The sequence below is a fragment of the Fukomys damarensis genome, unplaced genomic scaffold, assembly GCF_012274545.1.
Source record: "Fukomys damarensis isolate Sample0158 unplaced genomic scaffold, DMR_v1.0_HiC HiC_scaffold_23, whole genome shotgun sequence".
Taxonomy (NCBI): Eukaryota; Metazoa; Chordata; class Mammalia; order Rodentia; family Bathyergidae; genus Fukomys; species Fukomys damarensis.
In genome coordinates, this window is record NW_022900935.1 from 65,028,919 (window position 1) to 65,047,571 (window position 18,653).

At 52.1% G+C, this 18,653-nt stretch overlaps 1 protein-coding gene across 1 annotated transcript in view; it reads right to left on the reverse strand.

Moving 5' to 3' along the window:
* Positions 1-6,164: 6,164 nt before the first annotated feature.
* Wdr45b (WD repeat domain 45B) overlaps positions 6,165-18,653 on the reverse strand; it is a 30,854-nt gene continuing 18,365 nt past the window's right edge. The window contains exons 3-10 of the mRNA XM_010618693.3: positions 16,588-16,689; positions 14,776-14,863; positions 13,478-13,572; positions 10,811-11,001; positions 9,236-9,321; positions 8,346-8,447; positions 7,478-7,599; positions 6,165-7,290 (exon numbers count right to left, since the gene is read on the reverse strand). Of these exons, the coding sequence (XP_010616995.1) occupies positions 7,184-7,290; positions 7,478-7,599; positions 8,346-8,447; positions 9,236-9,321; positions 10,811-11,001; positions 13,478-13,572; positions 14,776-14,863; positions 16,588-16,689 (893 nt within the window). The 3' untranslated portion in view covers positions 6,165-7,183. The remainder of the gene's footprint in view (positions 7,291-7,477; positions 7,600-8,345; positions 8,448-9,235; positions 9,322-10,810; positions 11,002-13,477; positions 13,573-14,775; positions 14,864-16,587; positions 16,690-18,653) is intronic.

The window sequence follows — 18,653 nt, forward strand, 5'->3', positions numbered from 1 at the left end:
CCCCAGTCAGGACACCAAATCTCGCAGAGGCTCTTTCTCTGCGGCTCGCCGCTCCACCATCTTCCCGGAAGTTGAGCTCTGCGGCTCTGAGTGGGAAAACCTGGGGAGCCCCAGGCCGCGCGTGCCGCTGGGAAGGGCAGCGAGAGGCTGCTGGAGGAGCCTCAGCCTTCCCTGGGTCCTGGGAGGTGGAAGCAGCGTTCTCTCACGGCTCAGCAGCCCCTCCCTAGGTGCACCCTGTACGCGGAAGAGTGAAAACCCGTGCTCGTGGAGACGCGCGGGGATGGACTTCCGCCCGCGTGCAGATGGCCGGGTGGCGGCTGTTGCGGGTGGCTGCACAGTAGGACGCTGCCCAGCCCTGAAGGGTGAGGCACCAGCACGTCTGCGTGGCTGACTGCAGTGGCTCCACAGGACACAAGCCCGGGACGGCGGGGAAGGGGGGTGGACAGCGGTGTGTAGCCAGACAGGTGGGCATGCCGTGCAACGGCTCGAGACGTGAGTTTGACCTCCCAAATGGAAGAGATCCAGGTGGTTTCGCCAGTAAACTCCACCAAGCAGATGAGATCTGGAGCAGCACAGAACTGGCCAGGATGCAGCGCTGCTCCTGCTGCCGCCTGAGTGACAGGGATCACACAACCACTGCAAACTGTGGCGGTCTTGTGTGAGGCTGAGCCACCTGTCCGCAGCCGGTCTCACGGGCTGACCTACAGGAAATGGAAACTTAGGTTTACCCGTGAGCTGGTGTCCGGAATCTGGACACTCCGCGCTGTGCCTCGGCAGCTGAGCACAAACAACCCGGTGCCGCCGACTGCTCAGCCACTGCAGACGTCCAGGCATCTGCAAGGGGAAGAAGTAAACCTGAGGCCGCATGCAACACGCCATGGCAAACTGTGTCCCCAGGCCCAGCCGTGAGTGTGGCCCACTGCAGATGTAACCTGTGGTCATGTGGACGGAGATGGCCCCACCCAGCAAGGGTCTTCATTAGGAAAATTCAGAGCCAGACACGGAAGGAGCCTCCTGCCACCATGGGGTGCAGGAGAGGCCTGGACAGATTCCCCAAAGCGTTCAGGATCCCTGCCCAACCTTGGCTCGGACTTCTGGCTTCTACTGCTGTGAAAAAAGCAAGATTTGTTGTCTTAAGTCACTCTAATCAGCACAGCGGCCTAGGAAGACGGTCAGCTGATGACTGCATTTGTGGGCTGTGGTGGGGTATAGGGGTCGTCGGGTATGTGATCTTCACAGTAAATCAACAAGCAGCCGCTGTTCCTTGGGACCCGAAGCACCCAGGGCCCCTCTGCACCTTAAAGCCTCTGCAACAGACAGTTCTCATAACGTGAAAGGGACCTAAACAGCCAGACAGTGAGGCCGACCCTCAGGAAGCCAAGGAGCAGGCAAAGCCAGGGCAGGATGTGGCTGGGGGTGGGCTTTGCTGGGTGTGGGGTTCTGGCCCTGATGATGGGGGATCCACAACATTGGGAGTGAACTGGACTCTTAAAGATGGTCAGTAAGCTGGGCGTGGTGGTGCACACTTCTCATCCCAGCACTCTGGGAGGCCAAGGCGGGAGAACTGCCAAGTTGGAAGCCAACCTGGGCAATTTATCAACTTAGAGAACCTGCTTCAAAGGGAGGGGAGGGTGTTGTTTGGTAGTAGAGCTTCCCTGGATTCAATCCTCAGTACCAGAAACCAAAAATAAAGGGCAGGCTGCTGGAAATCTGGCAGGTCAGCTCCCCTAGCCTTCATGGGGAGCAGAAACAAAGGAAATGTGAACTCCATGGACTCCAGGGCTGCTTAGAGGTCAGGAGATGCTCTCTTCAGGGTCTGCACAGATCCTGCACTGGCCTCTCCACCAGCCCACGAGCCGCTCTGCTCACACAAGGAAGCAGTCTCACAGCTCACAGCAGATGTGCAGCTGCCACCAGAAAGGAGAATCCGTGATACAGAAGGCCGAGGGGGAGCGGAGGGAGGAGAATCGCTGGCTGCAGAGGCGGGGGCTGCCTTAGACACAGCCCTCCAAACAGGCCCTGCAGTAACTGCCCTGTCCCCGCCCACTTCGGCCATTAAACCTGGTTTAGGGCCTGGTGGTGTAGCCCAGGGCAAAATTAGAAAAAAGAATCTAGTGTATACCTCCATTTAGATGGATGCTGCATAGAGCAAATAGTTTTTAAATTGATGGCCAAAAGCTAAATGTGGTGGCACACACCTGTGATCTCAGCACTACAGGGGACAAAGCAGGACCGAAGTGTGAGCCTAGCTGGATGCTTCTGAAACCCTGGGTAGGGGCAAGGAAGAGCAAGTGGGAGAGGCTGGGATGGATGCACTACCGCACTACCCCAGAAACCAGCCTGGGCCTTAGACACAGACCCTTGATTTGTGAACTCAGTTCATTCCTGAGGGCTGGTTGTAACTCAGGTTGGTCAACTGAAGGCTCAGGATCCTGTATACACCCTTCAAAGTCTCTCCCGTACACGGGCAGATGAGTCTTTACGAGACACTGGCCCAGGATTTCTTAATTAACCCCACACAGGAGGTTGGAATGTTTCTTCCAGAATTGTTTAAGCGTTAAATCTCTGAGACTATCGGGAAGCACAAGCAGCTGGCATTCAGGTCATAACTCAAGACTTTGCTTGTAAAACAAAAATTCCAGTCAAACCCAAGCTGTTTATGTCAGGCCGGTTATAACTCAAATATGCACAGATATTTCTCTGCAAAAATTGCATTGGGGCTTATATTCAGGAGCCTATTTTGTCATGCACGGCAGTCTACATTTATTCACTTATTCATGTACAAAACATACCTTTATTCAAATACAGTCACCTTAGCCAGGTGTGGTGGTGCACGCCTGTAATCCCAGCACTCGGGAGGCTGAGGCAGGAGGATCACTGAGTTCGAGACCAGCCTGGGCTACATAGTGACTTCCAGGTCAGTTTCAACTACATAGTGAGACCCTGTCACAAAAAACCAAAACCAAAACCAAATAAATACAGTCATCTTCTGGAGTGTCATTACTCTCCAAACCCTGAATTCCAGCCTGGATCTCTTGTGACTCCATTTCCTGTGGAGCCACCGGCCCAGCCTCGCCTGTCCAGCCCCAGAGCTCTCTTCTTGTCCACGCAGCCTCTTCGCAGGGCACTGGCCCCGCAGCTGCCAGTGATCTCATCCCAAGCATTCTTCACCCGTCACGACCCCTTGCGGGCTGGCTTCCCAAAGTTCCCATTACATCAGTGTTAACCGAAGGCTTGCGGGACAGGAGCGGTGACAAAAAGGACGACGGCCAAGAACAGTGGGCCACACCAAAGCGACAAAACCGCAGACACAAAACTCCCAAGACACTTATTTCACACGAGTGTGTTAAGCACGTGCAATGTGACACACGACGTATTATGAGGATCCACACAGACGGCCACGTCCACTGCCTATCGAGTGTGCCCGTTATTTGTGCCCTGTGTCTGCTCTGGTGGTCCCTCGCCAGTAAGTCTCGAGTCTGTCTGCTTACAAAGGCATTTGCCCCTCATCCAAAGGCACCTGCTTAGGTATTTGCAGAGACTTAGTTATAATTTAACTATCTTTTGAGTATTATTTATTTATATTTAATTCTATGTTATAACATTATGTCTGTCACGTTCCAACAGATGTACTAAATGCATCCATCTGGTTGATGATCTTAGCTGCAACATATTTTGGGGTACGGTTTAGGAGCATCCGGAACGGTCATCCAGGGCTTATTTTCCAGCTAGGTCTTATTTTCAGGGAAATATGGTAGCTCACTATGAGAGCCCTGGGCTTAATCTCCAGTACCACACGTGAACAAACAAATGACTGAATATACAGATGAATAAAATAAACACCAAAAGTACAAAATTACTCCCCTGAAATCCAAGATACAAAATCATGACAGGGATAAGAAAATAAATTGCAAAGCTTATACATGCCCCCCAAACAAAAACCAAAACCCAACCCTCCCAATAATCTTAGCAAGCAAATCCAGCAACATTCGGGGATAATATACCAAGACCAAATGGGCTTTCTCAGAACAGCAGAGTCAGCTGAAGATTAAAAATCGTTGTGGTTCCCAGTCCCCACAGGAACAGAGGAGACTGCACGACCACCTGCCTCTTTGAGGCGAACAGCTGTCTGACAGGAAGAGCCCGAAGACGCCTCCTGCCCATCATGCTGGCCCTCGAGGTCTCTAGCTGCCCCAGTATCCTGAGCTGATTCGCAGCATTTCCCTTCTGCACTCATTTTGACTTTGCAGAAGAGCAAGAAGTCATACAGGGCCAGACCTGTTGAGTAGGGGTTGAGGAGGACCGTGTGCTTCTGCAAGCCTGCTTTTCGGTTGGGGGGCACTCAGCAGCAGCATTCGCCAGTTCTGACTGCACCTCATAAAGACGTACATGAAAAAGGACTTCAGGAACTGCCTCAGCGTGGCAAGGAGGATGGGATGAGCCTACTCAAAGCAAAAGGGAGGAGTTTAAGGGGGATTCATGGCAGGGGCTTTCAGTATAATACATTTAACACATTCACTGGTTTTGATCATATCATGTATTCCAGTCCCGAGATGGCCATCGGAGACTGGACACCTGCCCAAAGCTTGGTCCTAGCGCAAGTGTGAAGACGCTCCAGGTGGAGTCTCGCGGGAGGGGGAAAACGTACTAAACGTGAAAGCCTGATCTACAGCGATAGTAACCAGACAAGTCTTAAGTCTGTATGCACAGATTGCTACTTCTAAATAACAGCAGAGTACAAGTACACACGCTCGGGCAACTGAAGCACGCTGTGGTACTTTAAACTTCAAGAATGGACATCGATACTGAGGCTGCACACCTTACGCCTGGGGGTACAGGTCTCCGGTGGTGCGAGCACAGGCGATTCTGCTGCAGTGATGTACAGTGGGACCTCAGGTCACCAGCGAGTTTGTCCGCGGATAATTTTGTTTGAAAACAGAAGTGTTTGGCAAAATTTTTCGTTTGCAGACTCTGCATCAGGTGACAATGTTGCCACACAAACACAACTGTGACCATCTTTTCCAAAGTCACAGAACAGGCTTCTGTGAACTGAGGCACCACTGTTTTTCTGTGTCCTCTATAGTAGGAGGGTCCTGCGTACTGGCCAGTCTGTTTTGAACCGTGAAACTCCCGCACAGTACAAGCTGGCCTGCAGGAAGAGCTGCCTGGTGGCTAGGGCTGTCCTGTCTCCGGTACCCGAGTATGAATTGGCTGCAGTAAGAAAATACAACACAAAAACCTTTGGCCGCGAAAGTCTGCCAAGGTGAGTGCTGCTGCCGGAGCAGATGGAGGAGACGGGGTGCACACAGGGCTGCTGTCCTGCACGGAGTGTGTGCTGTGACCCACACCACACCGGGGGAGTGGGGGACAGTGCACCCAGGAGATGCCGTCTGAGGCCTACCTGGAAAGATCCCAGGCTCAGGCTCAGCACAGCAGGTGGAGGCAGTGCTGCTCTTGCTGTCCAGTGCAGCGGGCACAATCTCCAGGCCGCATGGAGGACACACACAGGGACGGACAAGAGCCGACACTGACGGCACAGCAGGCTGCTACACAGACAATGGCTGGGCCAGTGCAGGGCCTGGCCACAGCAGGACCCCGGGTGTCCAGGCTGACAGGAGCTGCAGGGCCCCACACTGGCGCCACACTGGGGGCTGAGGGTCCAGTGCGTCCTCATGCATCGCGCACCCTCATCCACGCACCCCCACAGTAGCGCCTCCTTCGCTGACACCACTTGGGGAACCGCGTGCTGGAAACGTCGTGAAGGACTGTCCTGCTCCCTGCCCTACCAAGACACCACTGCAGTGTCCAGGAAAGTGAGGTTCACCAGCTGTGAGGATGGCGCGCCTCTACACAGGGCAGCAGGGGCCCTCTGCAGAGGGACACAGGGAGGGACCTCGCCCGAGCATCATTGTCTCCGCCTCTGCTCCCCAGGTGGGATGGAAAAATAGCCAGTTTCACCTGCCATAGCCACTCGCTCCCCAGTCACAGCGCGGAGACCGGAGCCAGGTCCTGGCTGACAGGACAGTGCAGCCGCACCACAGGGAGTCCTGAAAGCTCCATCCAACCGGGCTCTCCAACAAGGAGAGCAATGTCTGCCTTCACAACATACTGCTCTGCTCTTCACAGTACAGAATACAACAAAATTAGTCACTTTTATTTAAAAGAAACAGTACAAATAAGTGCAAAATTAAATTTCATGATTAAATACACATAAAGGCAACATGCATCTTGGACATCAAAACCCACGTATGAAGTTAGTTGGTTACACAACATAAGGAAGGCAGAACTGAGGACCTGCTGTGATGCAGACTCTACATGTTTGCAGCCTGAAAATCAAAACCATGAAATTGAGCTTTCAAGGGATTGAGAAAAATTAAAATATATACCTCAAGGAGCATGGACAACGTGGAGCCCATAACCTATTTTAGTTATCAAATCTTTAAAAATGGTATGTGCCTTTCATTCCCAAAATGTTAGTGTGCAGCTACTTACAGAGGATGGGGAGGTGGAGGAAGGGGCAGGCACACGGCTGAGGCATCTCCCTCACACCACGGGGGCCCCAAGGACATACCAGGCCCTCTGCGGAGAAGCCCTTTCACCTGTGACGGCGCCTCCTTTCACTGTCAAAGTCTCTGCATTGCTTCATTCCCTACGTGTAGTGGGCAAACTGCCTGAACCCAACCGTAACCAGGAGCCAGCCGCGCCCTCTGGAACCTGAGGACGGGGCCTCTGCACACCCTCAAGGCTCTACCAAGGGCTGGGCACAAGGTGTCCCTGGGCGCGGGCTGCTCTTCTGCCCTGCGAGCACCTGCTCGGCCCACCGAGAGCTCAGGGAGACCATGGGATCTGCTGCGGGAATGAACTCCACTGCCTCCTCCCAGCGAGGCCAGGCTCTGAGCAGCCTCTGCTGGTGTGAGGACGGGTGGAGCCACTATCACTATCGTCACAGCTTAACTAAAAGGTGGCAGCGGTGGGCACGCACTTCCGAGCTACGAGTGTCTGCAGTGCCTGGATGATTATTTTCTTTAATACGGGAAATGGGAGCCTTCTCAGGAAGGCAGACAGCCCGGGATGGCTCTGAGACCCGAGTCCTGAGAGTCCCTCCAGCCCCTTCTCCCCGAGGCCCAGGGGCACTGGCACCAGCCCCAGGCATCTGCGGGGCGCTGGGTGGCGGGCACGCTGGTCACAGCTTGTCGTCGGTCATCTCCAGGAACTGTGCGTACACGTCCCGGATGCACTCGCCTTTGGGGTTGAACAGGAACTTGTAGTAGCTGCCGTCAGCACAGATGGCTAGGACAGGAGAAGCGAAGTGCGTCAGCCAGCAGGACCCCAACAGGCCTCTGAGCTGAGCACCAAGCCACCTGCAGCCCAGGCCACACCGTCCTGGCACCCACCCATGCTGCCCACCACACACCCATACACTGGGAGCCCTGGAGGGCGGGCAGGCGGGTGGCCCCATCCCAGGAAGGCCACTCACCAATGACTGCGTTTGGCTCTGTCCCAAAGGCACAGATGCAGGGAGAGCCCGAGGGGACCTGGAACTTGGAGAAACTCCATTTGGAACTGAAGTATTTTGGAAGGAAGCTGGCTGACGCCAAACTGGAAACAGGAAAGAAACAGAAAAGACACAAGTGTGACCTGCTTAGACCCAGAAGCTGCTAAACATAATAAAGTGCTCCAGTAAATAGCTTTGGATTTAATGATTTCTTCAGTTCTATTCATTTTAATCTTTTTTGGGGGGTTACTGGGGATCGAACTTGGGACCTTGCACTTTCGAGGCAGGCGGAGGAACCACTGAGCTAAATCCCCAGCCCCCTGGCCCTCATTTTACTCTTTACTTATAAAAAAACTGATTTAAAAAAAAAAAAATCCAAAATTGAACTCAGGGACACGTGCCTGCCAGGCACTACTGGCTGATGTTTTTTGTTGTTGTTTTGGTGTGTTTTTTTGTGAAAGACTTTTTTTTGATAACAGGGATCGAACTCGGGTCCTTAGATTTGCAAAGCAAGTGGCAGAACCACTGAGCTAAATCCCCGGCCCTGGTTTGGTTTTTTGACACAGGGTCTTGCTATGTCATTTAGGCTGCTTTGAATTCAACATGCAGTCCAGGATGGCCTCAAATCTGTGGTGATCCTCCTGCCTCAGCCTCCCAAGAGCTGGGTTTACAGGCATGCACCACCATACCAGCTAGAAATGATTTTATGATAGCACCACTCCAGCCACACTGCCATCATGGTCCCTCCTCAGGGGCCCAAACCCCTGGCATAGCTGAGCACTCAGCACACACCTCCCTCCCTTTCCCCACGGAAGCAACAGCAAACCCTCCCTCCCAGTCCTGGACCCACCTAGACTGCTTGTTCCTTTTGGGGTCCTCAGCTGCGAAGATGTGCACTGTGCCATGGTCACTGGACACACAGATGAGGGAGGCATCCTGGTTAAAGTTGATGCTGTGGAGAGACAAGATGAAGCCTGGATGCCATGCTGACTCCGAGAACGGCCTAGAGCTTGTTCAAGGGCCTCTGTGCTGCCCGCCCGCCTGCCCGAGGTGGCACGTAAGAAATGCCCTGCCTGCCTTGTGCCCACAGCTGCGCTCTAGGACCCAGTCTGGCATGTGCTGGGGCTCCCCTGGGACTGGGCACAGGCATGAGGAGTCCGGCAGCCGGGCTGCCCTAGGGCTGGGCGGGCACTGGCCATATGTCTGCTTGCCGAGAGCCTTCAGGTGGCAGAGCTCATGGCACCCAAGGCCAGGACCCAGCTCTCGGCTCAGCAGCAGCCGGGAGGCACCACAGACCCAAGGGACACCAGGCTCAAATGGCAACAGACAGGGCAGCCAGCAAGGTCTCTGGGATTTGCTTTAAATGCCACAGAAATATGACTCAGAGTGAAGGAGAAAGAATGTGCAGAGGCCAGGCACCACTGCAGTCTGCTGTGTTTATGGTGGTGCCTGGGACCTAGCCCAGGTTTTGTGCATACCAGGCAAAGACACTGGCTACACCCCTGCCCTTGTTTTTAGAGACATAGTCTTGCTAATTTGCCTGGGCAAGCTTTGAACTTGCAGTCTTCCTGCCTCAGCGTCCAGTCATGCGGATCATATGCATGTGCCACTGAGCCTGTCTTTACACTCCTTTACTTGTGTGTATATACCACGTGGCATAAAGTAAAAATTGTTAACAATGAAGAGCTGAAACTGCCCACCTAGCCACCACAGCCCCAGCCAGGCAGGCTACTCCCTTACCAGTAGATGTTGGCTGCTTGAGATCCTCTTCGTAGCTCCTGGATTAAATGCCCTGATGAAGTATCAAATATTCTTATAAGGGTCCCCTTTGAAAAACAGTGAAGTGTTTCATTATCAACGATTCACAACTCCGAGTCTTTGAAATGATTTGTATCACAAGCCAACGGGCCCACACTCCCTTTCCCAAACTCCCCGCCCAGAGCCGATATCTCCAAGGGAGGCTGCAGCACTGAGCCCCACAGACCAGCCCTGTTGGGTTGTGGGGGACCCACAACGCCCTGGCCTCTGGGGCCAGAGCCCCAGAACAATGTCCAGACCCGCGTGGTCCACAGAAAGACTGCAATGGAGCTCCTATAGGCAGGCGGAAAAGCAGTGCCATGATGCCGCGTGCCGGAAGGCCCAGGCTGTCCACACCCCATCCCGCCTTCCCGAGTGGACGCACAGTTGTTGGTACCACTGACCGTACAGATTCCTCAGTGGCAGAAGCGGAATTACAACCACCCTGCGGAAAGTGTTACCCTCAGTAAGCTTCTATCAAAGTAGGAAACCCTGTCTTAGCCCTAGTCTGGGATACAGGACAGCCTGTCGTGGGGACGCGGAGGGCTCCCAGAGATGACAGCTGAGCCGCTGTGAAACATGTACAGAAACTCCCAGCACCCCAATACCATGGCACAGCCCGGCCAGCTGCACACGCCGATCGTGACATCCCCCCCCGCTGGCCCTCAGGCTGCCGTCTCGTGCAGGTCACCACAGGCCCTCAGCCAGACGGTACTGGTAGTGAGGCACAGGGGAGGGCAGCCTTCAGACAGCTCCCGCCCTGCCTGGTGTCCGGCCTGGAAATGACCACGGTGCAAAACGTGGCTTCTGGGTCACTGTGGAGCCGAAAAGTCCACCGAAGCTAGCGACTAGAGAGACACTGTGGTGGGAGGATACAACCTGTGCCCCAGCTCGGAGGGCACCGCCGGCATGGGAAGGCAGAGGAAACACCACCCCCGTCCTCGGGATGGGGTCTGTATCTTACAGTAGGAGGGCGGCAGGGTGAGGAGTAAGAGCAAACACTCTGATCAGAGAAGAATCGTGTTGAAGAGTGGACACGAGGTTACCTGCTAGTCCCACAGCATTGTTTGGGTTTTTTTCCTGGTACCAGGAATGGAACTCAGGACCTTGTGCTTGCGAGACAGCCAGTGGCACCCTTGAACTCCATCCCAGGACCCCCAAAAGCATTCTAAAGAGAGGTGTCTGACCCTAACCTGCCCTCTGCCCAGCCCTGGGCCCCTCCACAACCCAGCCTCCAGTTTCTAATTCTCCACAGATGGCCTGGCTTGCAGTTTCACATGAAAACTACAGTAAAGATTCAATTTTCTTGCCTCACAATCCAAATTAATTCTAGCTGAAGGCAGTAAAAGCACGCGGTACAGAGGTGAGAGTGAGGTGGCTCCTGTGGTGGCCATAGGACAGGTCTCAGGCACCCCTGTGCCGCCCTAGCGCGCAGCTGCACGGCACAGCTGGCTCTCCCCACACCCTGTAATGCCCACCCTGGCCGGCAGGTGCGCTCACAAGGCGGCGCACACTTACCTTCTCCGAGGCGGTGGCGATCCTTGTTCCCTGCAGGTTGAGAGCGATGCAGCTCAGGACGCCCTCATGAGCAGGAATGTCCACGGGGGGCTTCTCGGTGCTGGCCAGGTCCACAAGCTGCACGTGGCCCGTGTGGGTGCCCGGGAAGGCCAGCAGGGAGTTGTTACTGTTGGGACACAGGACACAGAGGCCTGCAGAGACAAGAGACTGTCCGCACTGACACCAGGCCACAGCCCCCGCTCCTCACTACCAAAACCCATTCTGCTCAGAAAAAATACTGTTTGCACAGCATGCATTTATATCAGAATAACAAAGTCAACCTAAAGACTTCTGGATATCAGGGACAACAAAGCGGCCACCCATGAGACACTCTCAAAAGTGGAAGCATTTCCTGAACAACTGATTATCGAGTAGATCTTCCATCTGTCTTTTGGAGTACCTGCTACTAAGAAGGCAACACAAAATTATAAAATGAACTGCTCCGGGCTGGGTATCATAGCACATGCCTGTAATCCCACACTTTGGGAGGCTGAGGCAGGAGGATCCTAAGTTCAAGTCCTGCCTGGACAACTTACAACTTACCAAGACTCAAAATTAAGAAGTAACAAAGGTCTGGGGAGGTAGTTCAGTGATAGAGTACCCCTAGGTTCAATCCCCAGCACCTTTATCCCCATACAAACAGGAAAGGCTTCATAAAAAATAGTTTAGGTGGGCAGGGGATTTAGTTCAGTGGTGCCACCACCGGCCTCGCAGCACAAATACCCAAGTTTGATCCCCAGTAGCCCCCACAAAAAAAAGCTTAGGCGAAGCCAGGCATGGGGGTGCACACCTGCAATCCCAGTACTTGGAGTGGACTGCAGCAGAGGGATCACCATGAGTTCAAGGCCAGCCTGAGCTATGCAGAGAGACCCTGTCTCAAAAACCAAAACCAAAAACAAAAAAACACCCAAGAAACCCTGAGGGTATGATTCAGAATACATTTAGCAGAAGATGCATGAGACCTACTCAGGAGAACCCCAGTTCCTGTCTGCGGCCATGGCCACAAGGCTGAAGGACAGGAGCATGGCCCCTGCCAGAGTCAGCAGCAACAGCCAATACCTCGCGGATAGCAGAGGCGCTGGGGAAGGCAAGGGTGGGCACGGCTAGGGACTCTGAAATGCTGGCAGGGTGACCTCGCCTAACTTCAGGGCTTACTCAAGTCTCAAGAGCATGCGAGAGTGGCACCGGCCCAGCACAGAGCCCTGGGCACAGCGCAGGAGGATGGGGCAGGCAGGCAGCAGGGTGCACAGTGTGGCCTGGGAGGAGGACCCAGGCATCCAGGAAATAACTGGTTTGATCGAAATGAGGGGACCAAGTAGTTCAGTGCAGCAAGAAAGTCTTTTAAAAAAGTAATATCTAGGGCCGTGGACTTAGCTCAGTGGTTCCACCGCCTGCCTTGCAAGCACAAGGACCGGAGGTTTGATTCCCTAGTACCGCCCCCACCCCGAAAAAAGTACATATATATAAATAATCCAGATAGGAAAAAAAAAAAAAGAACCCCAGCCTACAGCTTACATACAAAAACTTAACCTGAAACAGAGGAAAATTAAGATCTAATGCAATTCGACTTCGCGAATAAAACATGAGAAGCTTGTCAGGCAGATAGATAGGTCTAGATAGGTCTCTATCTAGAATACAGGAAAAACTTTAACATCTTATAATAACACAATCAGCTAATTAGGAAGCAAGCAGACACAGGTGCACACCTAAAACCCCAGCACTCTGGAAGGTTGAGGCAGGTGGACTGCAAGTTCAAGCCTAACATGTGAGAACTTAGTGAGACCCCGTCTCAAAATTAAAAAGAACAGAGAATGTAGCTCAGTGTGAGGCCCTGGGTTCAATCCTCAGGACTGCCGAAAATAAACCACAGTTCACGAAAGATATGCAGAGCAACAACGTGTGGAAAGACGCTCACATCACCTGTCCTTTGGGGCAGACAGGGCAGTCGTGGGCCCCACAGGGTGTGCTGTCTGCCACCCCTCCAGACGCTTTTGCCTCACCAAAGCCCCAAGAGCCACAGAACTGGCTGCCCACAGACGCAGGCTGCTCTGCTCAGGTATTTGATGACAGTGATAACACACGGCCCACTAGCAAACCACCCAGGTGGTGGACACAGCCACTTGTATAGTATAAAGCTAGACGCAGCTGGGCACAGTGGTACACCTGCAGGCTCCGTTACTTAGGAGGCTGAGGCATGAGGGACACCGAGCCTTAAGAGTTTGAGACCAGCCTGGTCTACATAGCAAGAACCACCTCAAACAAAAACAAGAGTTGCATGGTTTACATCCCAAGAGAGCTACAGAAAAAGCTCAAAATCTACAAGGATATGAAGATGACCCATAGAGCCACTGAGCCAGCCTCAGACCCCCTACCCAGAAGTAAAGGAAGGAAGTGCTAAGGCCAGAGCTCAGCAGCTACCAACAGGGCACGACCTGAGCACTCAGCAGGCTCAGGGTCCACCAGGAGCTCCTGTACTCAAGTCTGGGGCGTGAGATGGTTGGGAAGCACTGATGGAGAGCTGAGGGCCAGAGCCCAGGGACAGTGGAGGAAGAGCCAGCTCCTTCCAAGCTCTCCCAGAGCAGGCCATGCCCCACCAGGCACTGTGTCACCGTCCTGTGCAGTGCTCACCTTTAGGGTTGTAGCAGGTCTCAAAGACATGCAGCTGGTGGGGATTGTGTGTGAACGTGAAAACTTTAATCATGGAGTCCAGGACAACCACAATTCTGCAAAGAAAAGACAATGAGAGCTCTACTCCACATAAAGTGAGACACAAACATTTAGGGATTTCTGTATTTTCTTTTCTTGTTTTTAGAGGCAGGGTCTCACAATATAGTTCAGGCTGGCCTTGAATTCACACAGTCCTCCTGCCTCAGCCTCCTCAGTGCTGGCCTATGACTTCTGTTATCTTTTAGAAACTCAGAAACATGGGAAATATCATACACAGAAGGGGGAGTATTGTTGAATAAGGTCCCAAGCAAGGGGCCTCTGGAGGTCTGTCCCAGGTTCACTGGGAGGCATCTGCCCCTGGGCAGTGCTGGTGAGCAGCCCCTCGCAAGTGTCCCAGGCAGCTTGAGAGACTTTGAATCTGGAGGAGCCCAGTGAGGCAGATTATGCTTTCCTGCCTGCCTGCCTTCCTTTCTCAATACTGGGGGCTGGGCCTATTATTTATTTATATGTATAGACACACACACACACACACACACACGTGCGCGCACACGTGTGTGTGTGTGTGTGTGTGTCTATACATATAAATAAATAATAGGCCCAGCCCCCAGTATTGAGAAAGGAAGGCAGGCAAGCGCGCTCGTGCCGTCATTGTGTGTATGTGTGTGTGTGTGTGTGTGTGTGTGTGTTTTCCCCCCCTTCCCCATTGAGACAGCGTCTCAACTATGTTTTCCAGGCTGGCCTTGAACTCACAGCGATCTGCCTCGGTGCTGGGATTACAGGTGCACACCACCATGCCTGGCTACAAATTATGCTTTCAGATTCCTATACAGAGTTTGATATTTAAGAACAGTTTGCAAACACATCTTTGATCTGGTTTCAAGCTTCTGTCACCAAGGGCCCCCTGACAGCGCTTTGTCCTTGCATGGCTGACAGGAATGGCAATCTTACGCTGACGGAGGGGGCAGGAATGTGGCAGGAGCTCCGCACTTCCTCCACGCTCTGCTCAGAACCTCCCACCAAGCAGAGCTCAGCAATGCCGGCTGGAACTGAGGCAGGACCTCCACAGCCGATGGGGACCCCAGGGTCATCCATGCAGGCCTCAGAAGCCAGTCAAGATCCCCACTTCCGCCAGCAGCCTTAGATATTCTCGGTCATGAACTTGAGTCCCTGACATCTTGATACAGCATTTCTGAAGACAGTTTCCTCGGACAGAAAAGCACAGGACGTAAAATACTCCCCGACAGGGACCCTAAACCCACCTATCTCGCCGCAGCTTCACTGCCTTGACCTCTGTGGAGAATTCGATCTCGATGACGGTCTTCTTCTTGAGGTCATCCCAGATCATCACTGCAACACAAGAGGGCGGCAGGCTAGCTCGAACGTGCGTGTGCTCTCCCTTTCTCTCTCTCACACAGAAGCGTGTGCGCACACGTGTGCTTTAGTCACTGCCAGCCCTTCCTAGACTAGTGAGTGGGAACTGATCTGAGGGCCTTCACACGGAGCTATTTTTCTATTTTGCTTCACACCCCCCAGTTCAAACACTCATCCCAGGGTCCTTGCCACTTTCTGCAGCAGTTCTACAGTCCTCTTTCCTGAGTGTCTTTAGAGGTGGGATCAAAAGTCCGACAGCAAGGCAGGCTTGTATATAAACACAATGCTGTGTCCTCGTCCACCTCATTCACCAGTTCTGGTATCTGTGACTTCTGGCTCTTCCCCAAGGCAAAACAATGGTGAAAGGTGAAACATTTTCAACTGATCTAGGACACTGAGGCAACCACGACAGGGCAAATAAACAAGCAAGTGGCAAGAACGGTAGGGTAAGTGTTTAAAGCAAGGGCAAGTATTTGGGGGGATTAATGGCAGTGTGTCGGGCAGAGCACAGGGAGCACAGGGTGGTGCAGCTACTCTGCAGGCACGGTGACAGCAGACCCATGTCCCTCCACAGCTGTCAGCACCCGTGGGCCACACAACCAAGAGGGCAAGCAGAGCACAGTGGGCGGGGGTGAGGACCTGCCAGTGAAGTCCCACTTGGGCGCGGGACGGTGTGGCTGTGCCTGTGTGGGTGGGAAGTATGTGGAATTCCCTGCACTCTCCATTCCATTTAGGTACGAGCATAAAACTACTCTAAAAATACATTTTACTTTTAAAATCCCTTTAGATTATACCAAAAAAGTTACTCAAAACCTGTTGGAATGTTGCTTCTTTAAAGCTTATACAATTTCTAAGACTTTTTTACTTCTCAGATTCTCTTTATTTGAGAGTAAGTCTATGTTGCCTACACTGGCCTCCAACTTGTGACCCTCCTGCCTCAGCTTCCTGAGTATGAGAGTATGAGATTCCAAGCATGTACCACCACCAGGACTACTTCTCAAACAACTTACATTTTTTTAAGGAGAGTAAGATCTTGCAGGTGAGAGAGACCTGGGGTTATCTACTACCAACAGCAACCTCGTCAGAGCCTGAGGGTCCCGTGCCCCTGTACCATGTGCAGGGTGAGCCTGGGGAGGAGCCTCCCAACCTCCCCACTTCCTCCCTTGTGGCTCCTTCTGTTCCTCAGGAATGGCCAACTCTCCACGACCAGCTCATCACCAGCAGGATCCTGGCCACTCTCAAGTTGAGGGTAAAGTAATTCTTACTATACCGTGGAAGCTACCGGCTAAGCTGAACCCCAGCATCACAGCTGGGCCCCTTCCCTGCAGGACCCCGTGTAGTGGATGTACTCCATCTGCCCTAGAGTGCACAGAGACGGGAGCCAGCAGGACTGCCCAAGGCCAGAAGCTCAACCTGCCAGCAATCTCCTGTCTTTATTTTTATTTTTTATTACTGGGCATTGAACCCAGAATCTTCACACTGAGCTAACTCCTTGCATTTCTGACTGTTATGAGCCAGGTCTCACTGAGTTGCCCAGGTGGGACTCAAGCTTGCAGTACTCCTGTCTCAGCCTCCTAGAACCTTCCCCTTCTGACTCACTGAGCTATGAGGACAGACCACACTCGGCCACAAATATAAGCCGCCTACAAAGTTCAGAGACCCTAACAGGGAGGAGGCTCGCAATGGGGTGATTACTTTACCTTTGTTGGGAGGGTATTTCGGCTTTTTCCCACCACCAACTAAAGCCAAATAGTTGCAGCGAAATAACATTTCCACATGGCCAACTCCTCCTTCTAAAAATTCTGAAATGATAATTTTTAAATGTTAATATGTATATTTTACAATTAGAAAACAGAGACATATGTAGCAATCAGCATTTTTCTTTTCCCCTGGTACCAGGGATCGAACTCAGGACCTTGCACTTACAAGGCAGGCGTGGTGCCACTGAGCTACATGCTCAGCCCCAGCATTCCATTTGTAATCAACAGTTTACATCCAACTACCAGTAGAAACGAGGATGGTGCCTGGCTGTATGCACGGGCTCAGGCCCAGCACCTCACTGTCACCAACTCAGTGCACAGTGCCACTCCCCCATACACAGCTATAAACTGATAACACACAATGAAAGCTTTAACATACACCAAAAGCAGAGCTGCCTCATCCTCTTGAGCACCAACTCGGCTGAGTATGAAGGGTTCAGAAACTCAGGGACAAACTCCGTGTCCTCAGCGGCTCGAGATGCTAAAGGCACAGCCAGGGACACATGGGGAACCAGCTGCCCATGCACTGTCACCCTCCTGCGGCTGTGTTCCACGGTCAGATACACGAGCCCACAAGCCTAGAAAGGACTAAGCAGCACTGTCCAATGAGAACAACCTTCCCTAGAGACATTTACAGTCCTCGGACACAAGGCTGGCTGTAACAGGAGGTACGGACCCAAATGCTGCAACAGCTCCTCCCACTTGGTCCTCAGAATGGAACCCTCCAGCCAGGGGGTTCCTGCAACTACTGACCCAGACCCGGGAAGGCTGGACCACTCTGAGGAGAGGCAAGAACTGTAAGAAGTCAGAGCCTGAGCAGCCTCCTAACTGCCTTCCCTCAGACAAATGCTAGCCACCCCTCAGTGGGGAAGGGCAGCCTCGACAAGTGGGGCTGGAAAAACCATGTCCACACACAGAAGAATGTAGTTGGACTCTACCAATACCATATACAAAATTAACTCAAACTGAGCTTGGTGGCGCAGGCTGAAGCAGGAGTATCTCCCTGAGTTCAAGGTTAGCCTGAGCTACATCGTGAGACCCTGACTTAAAAAACAAAAAAGTATATGTGTATATATACACATATATATGCATGCGTACATATAAATAAAATAAGTAAGTTAAGTGAAGATGGATCAAAGCCCTAAATGTCAGACCTGAAACTATAAAACTCCTCAGAGAAAACAGGAAGTTTCATGATTTTTGGATTTGGCAACAGTTTCTTGGCTATGAACACCAAAAGCACAAAGCCCTACAAGCAGAAATAGGCAAATAGGGCAATATCAAACTTAAAAGTTACACCACAAGACACATCAACAGAGTGAAAAGACAGAACAGTGGTGTCAAACCTATGGCACACACATCATGGGGGCACGCAGAAGTCACCCCAGCACCAGCCCAGAAGCTGAGCACTGGATAACAGCACACACAGGGGCCATGTGCAGGCTGGGAAAGGAGTAGCAGTGCTAGTTGATGATGTCATGATCTCAACCAATCTGAGATTCTGCACAGCCAATCAGTGTGCTGTCAGGATGAAGATAAATACATATATTTGCTTTGACTAGCTGTGAATTTTAATACATTTGTTTCTATTAACACAAGATTTTAGCTTTGAGTTTTCTTATGAAAAACTGAAGTTTAATATCTAAGATTTAGCAGAGATGTTCTAATTAAGAGACTGAGATTTTTTTTGGTACTAGGGATCGAACTCAGGACCTTGAGCTTGTGAGGCAGGCGGCGGAACCACTGAGCTAAACCCCCAGCCCTGAGATTCTTTCAATGTTGTGCTATCCCCCTGGCATATATGAATCCATAACACAATATTTAGTTGTTTGTGAAGAATTTATGCAAAGCAAGGGCAAGGAGATACATAGATATTTATATATATCTACATCTATAGATACATATATTTGTGCTTGAACTGGCTGTGATTTTAGCAGAAGCCTTCACCAGGTAGGAAATGAACTCAAATGCCTTTTTTCAAAACAGGCCAAAAGCTGGGAGTCAGT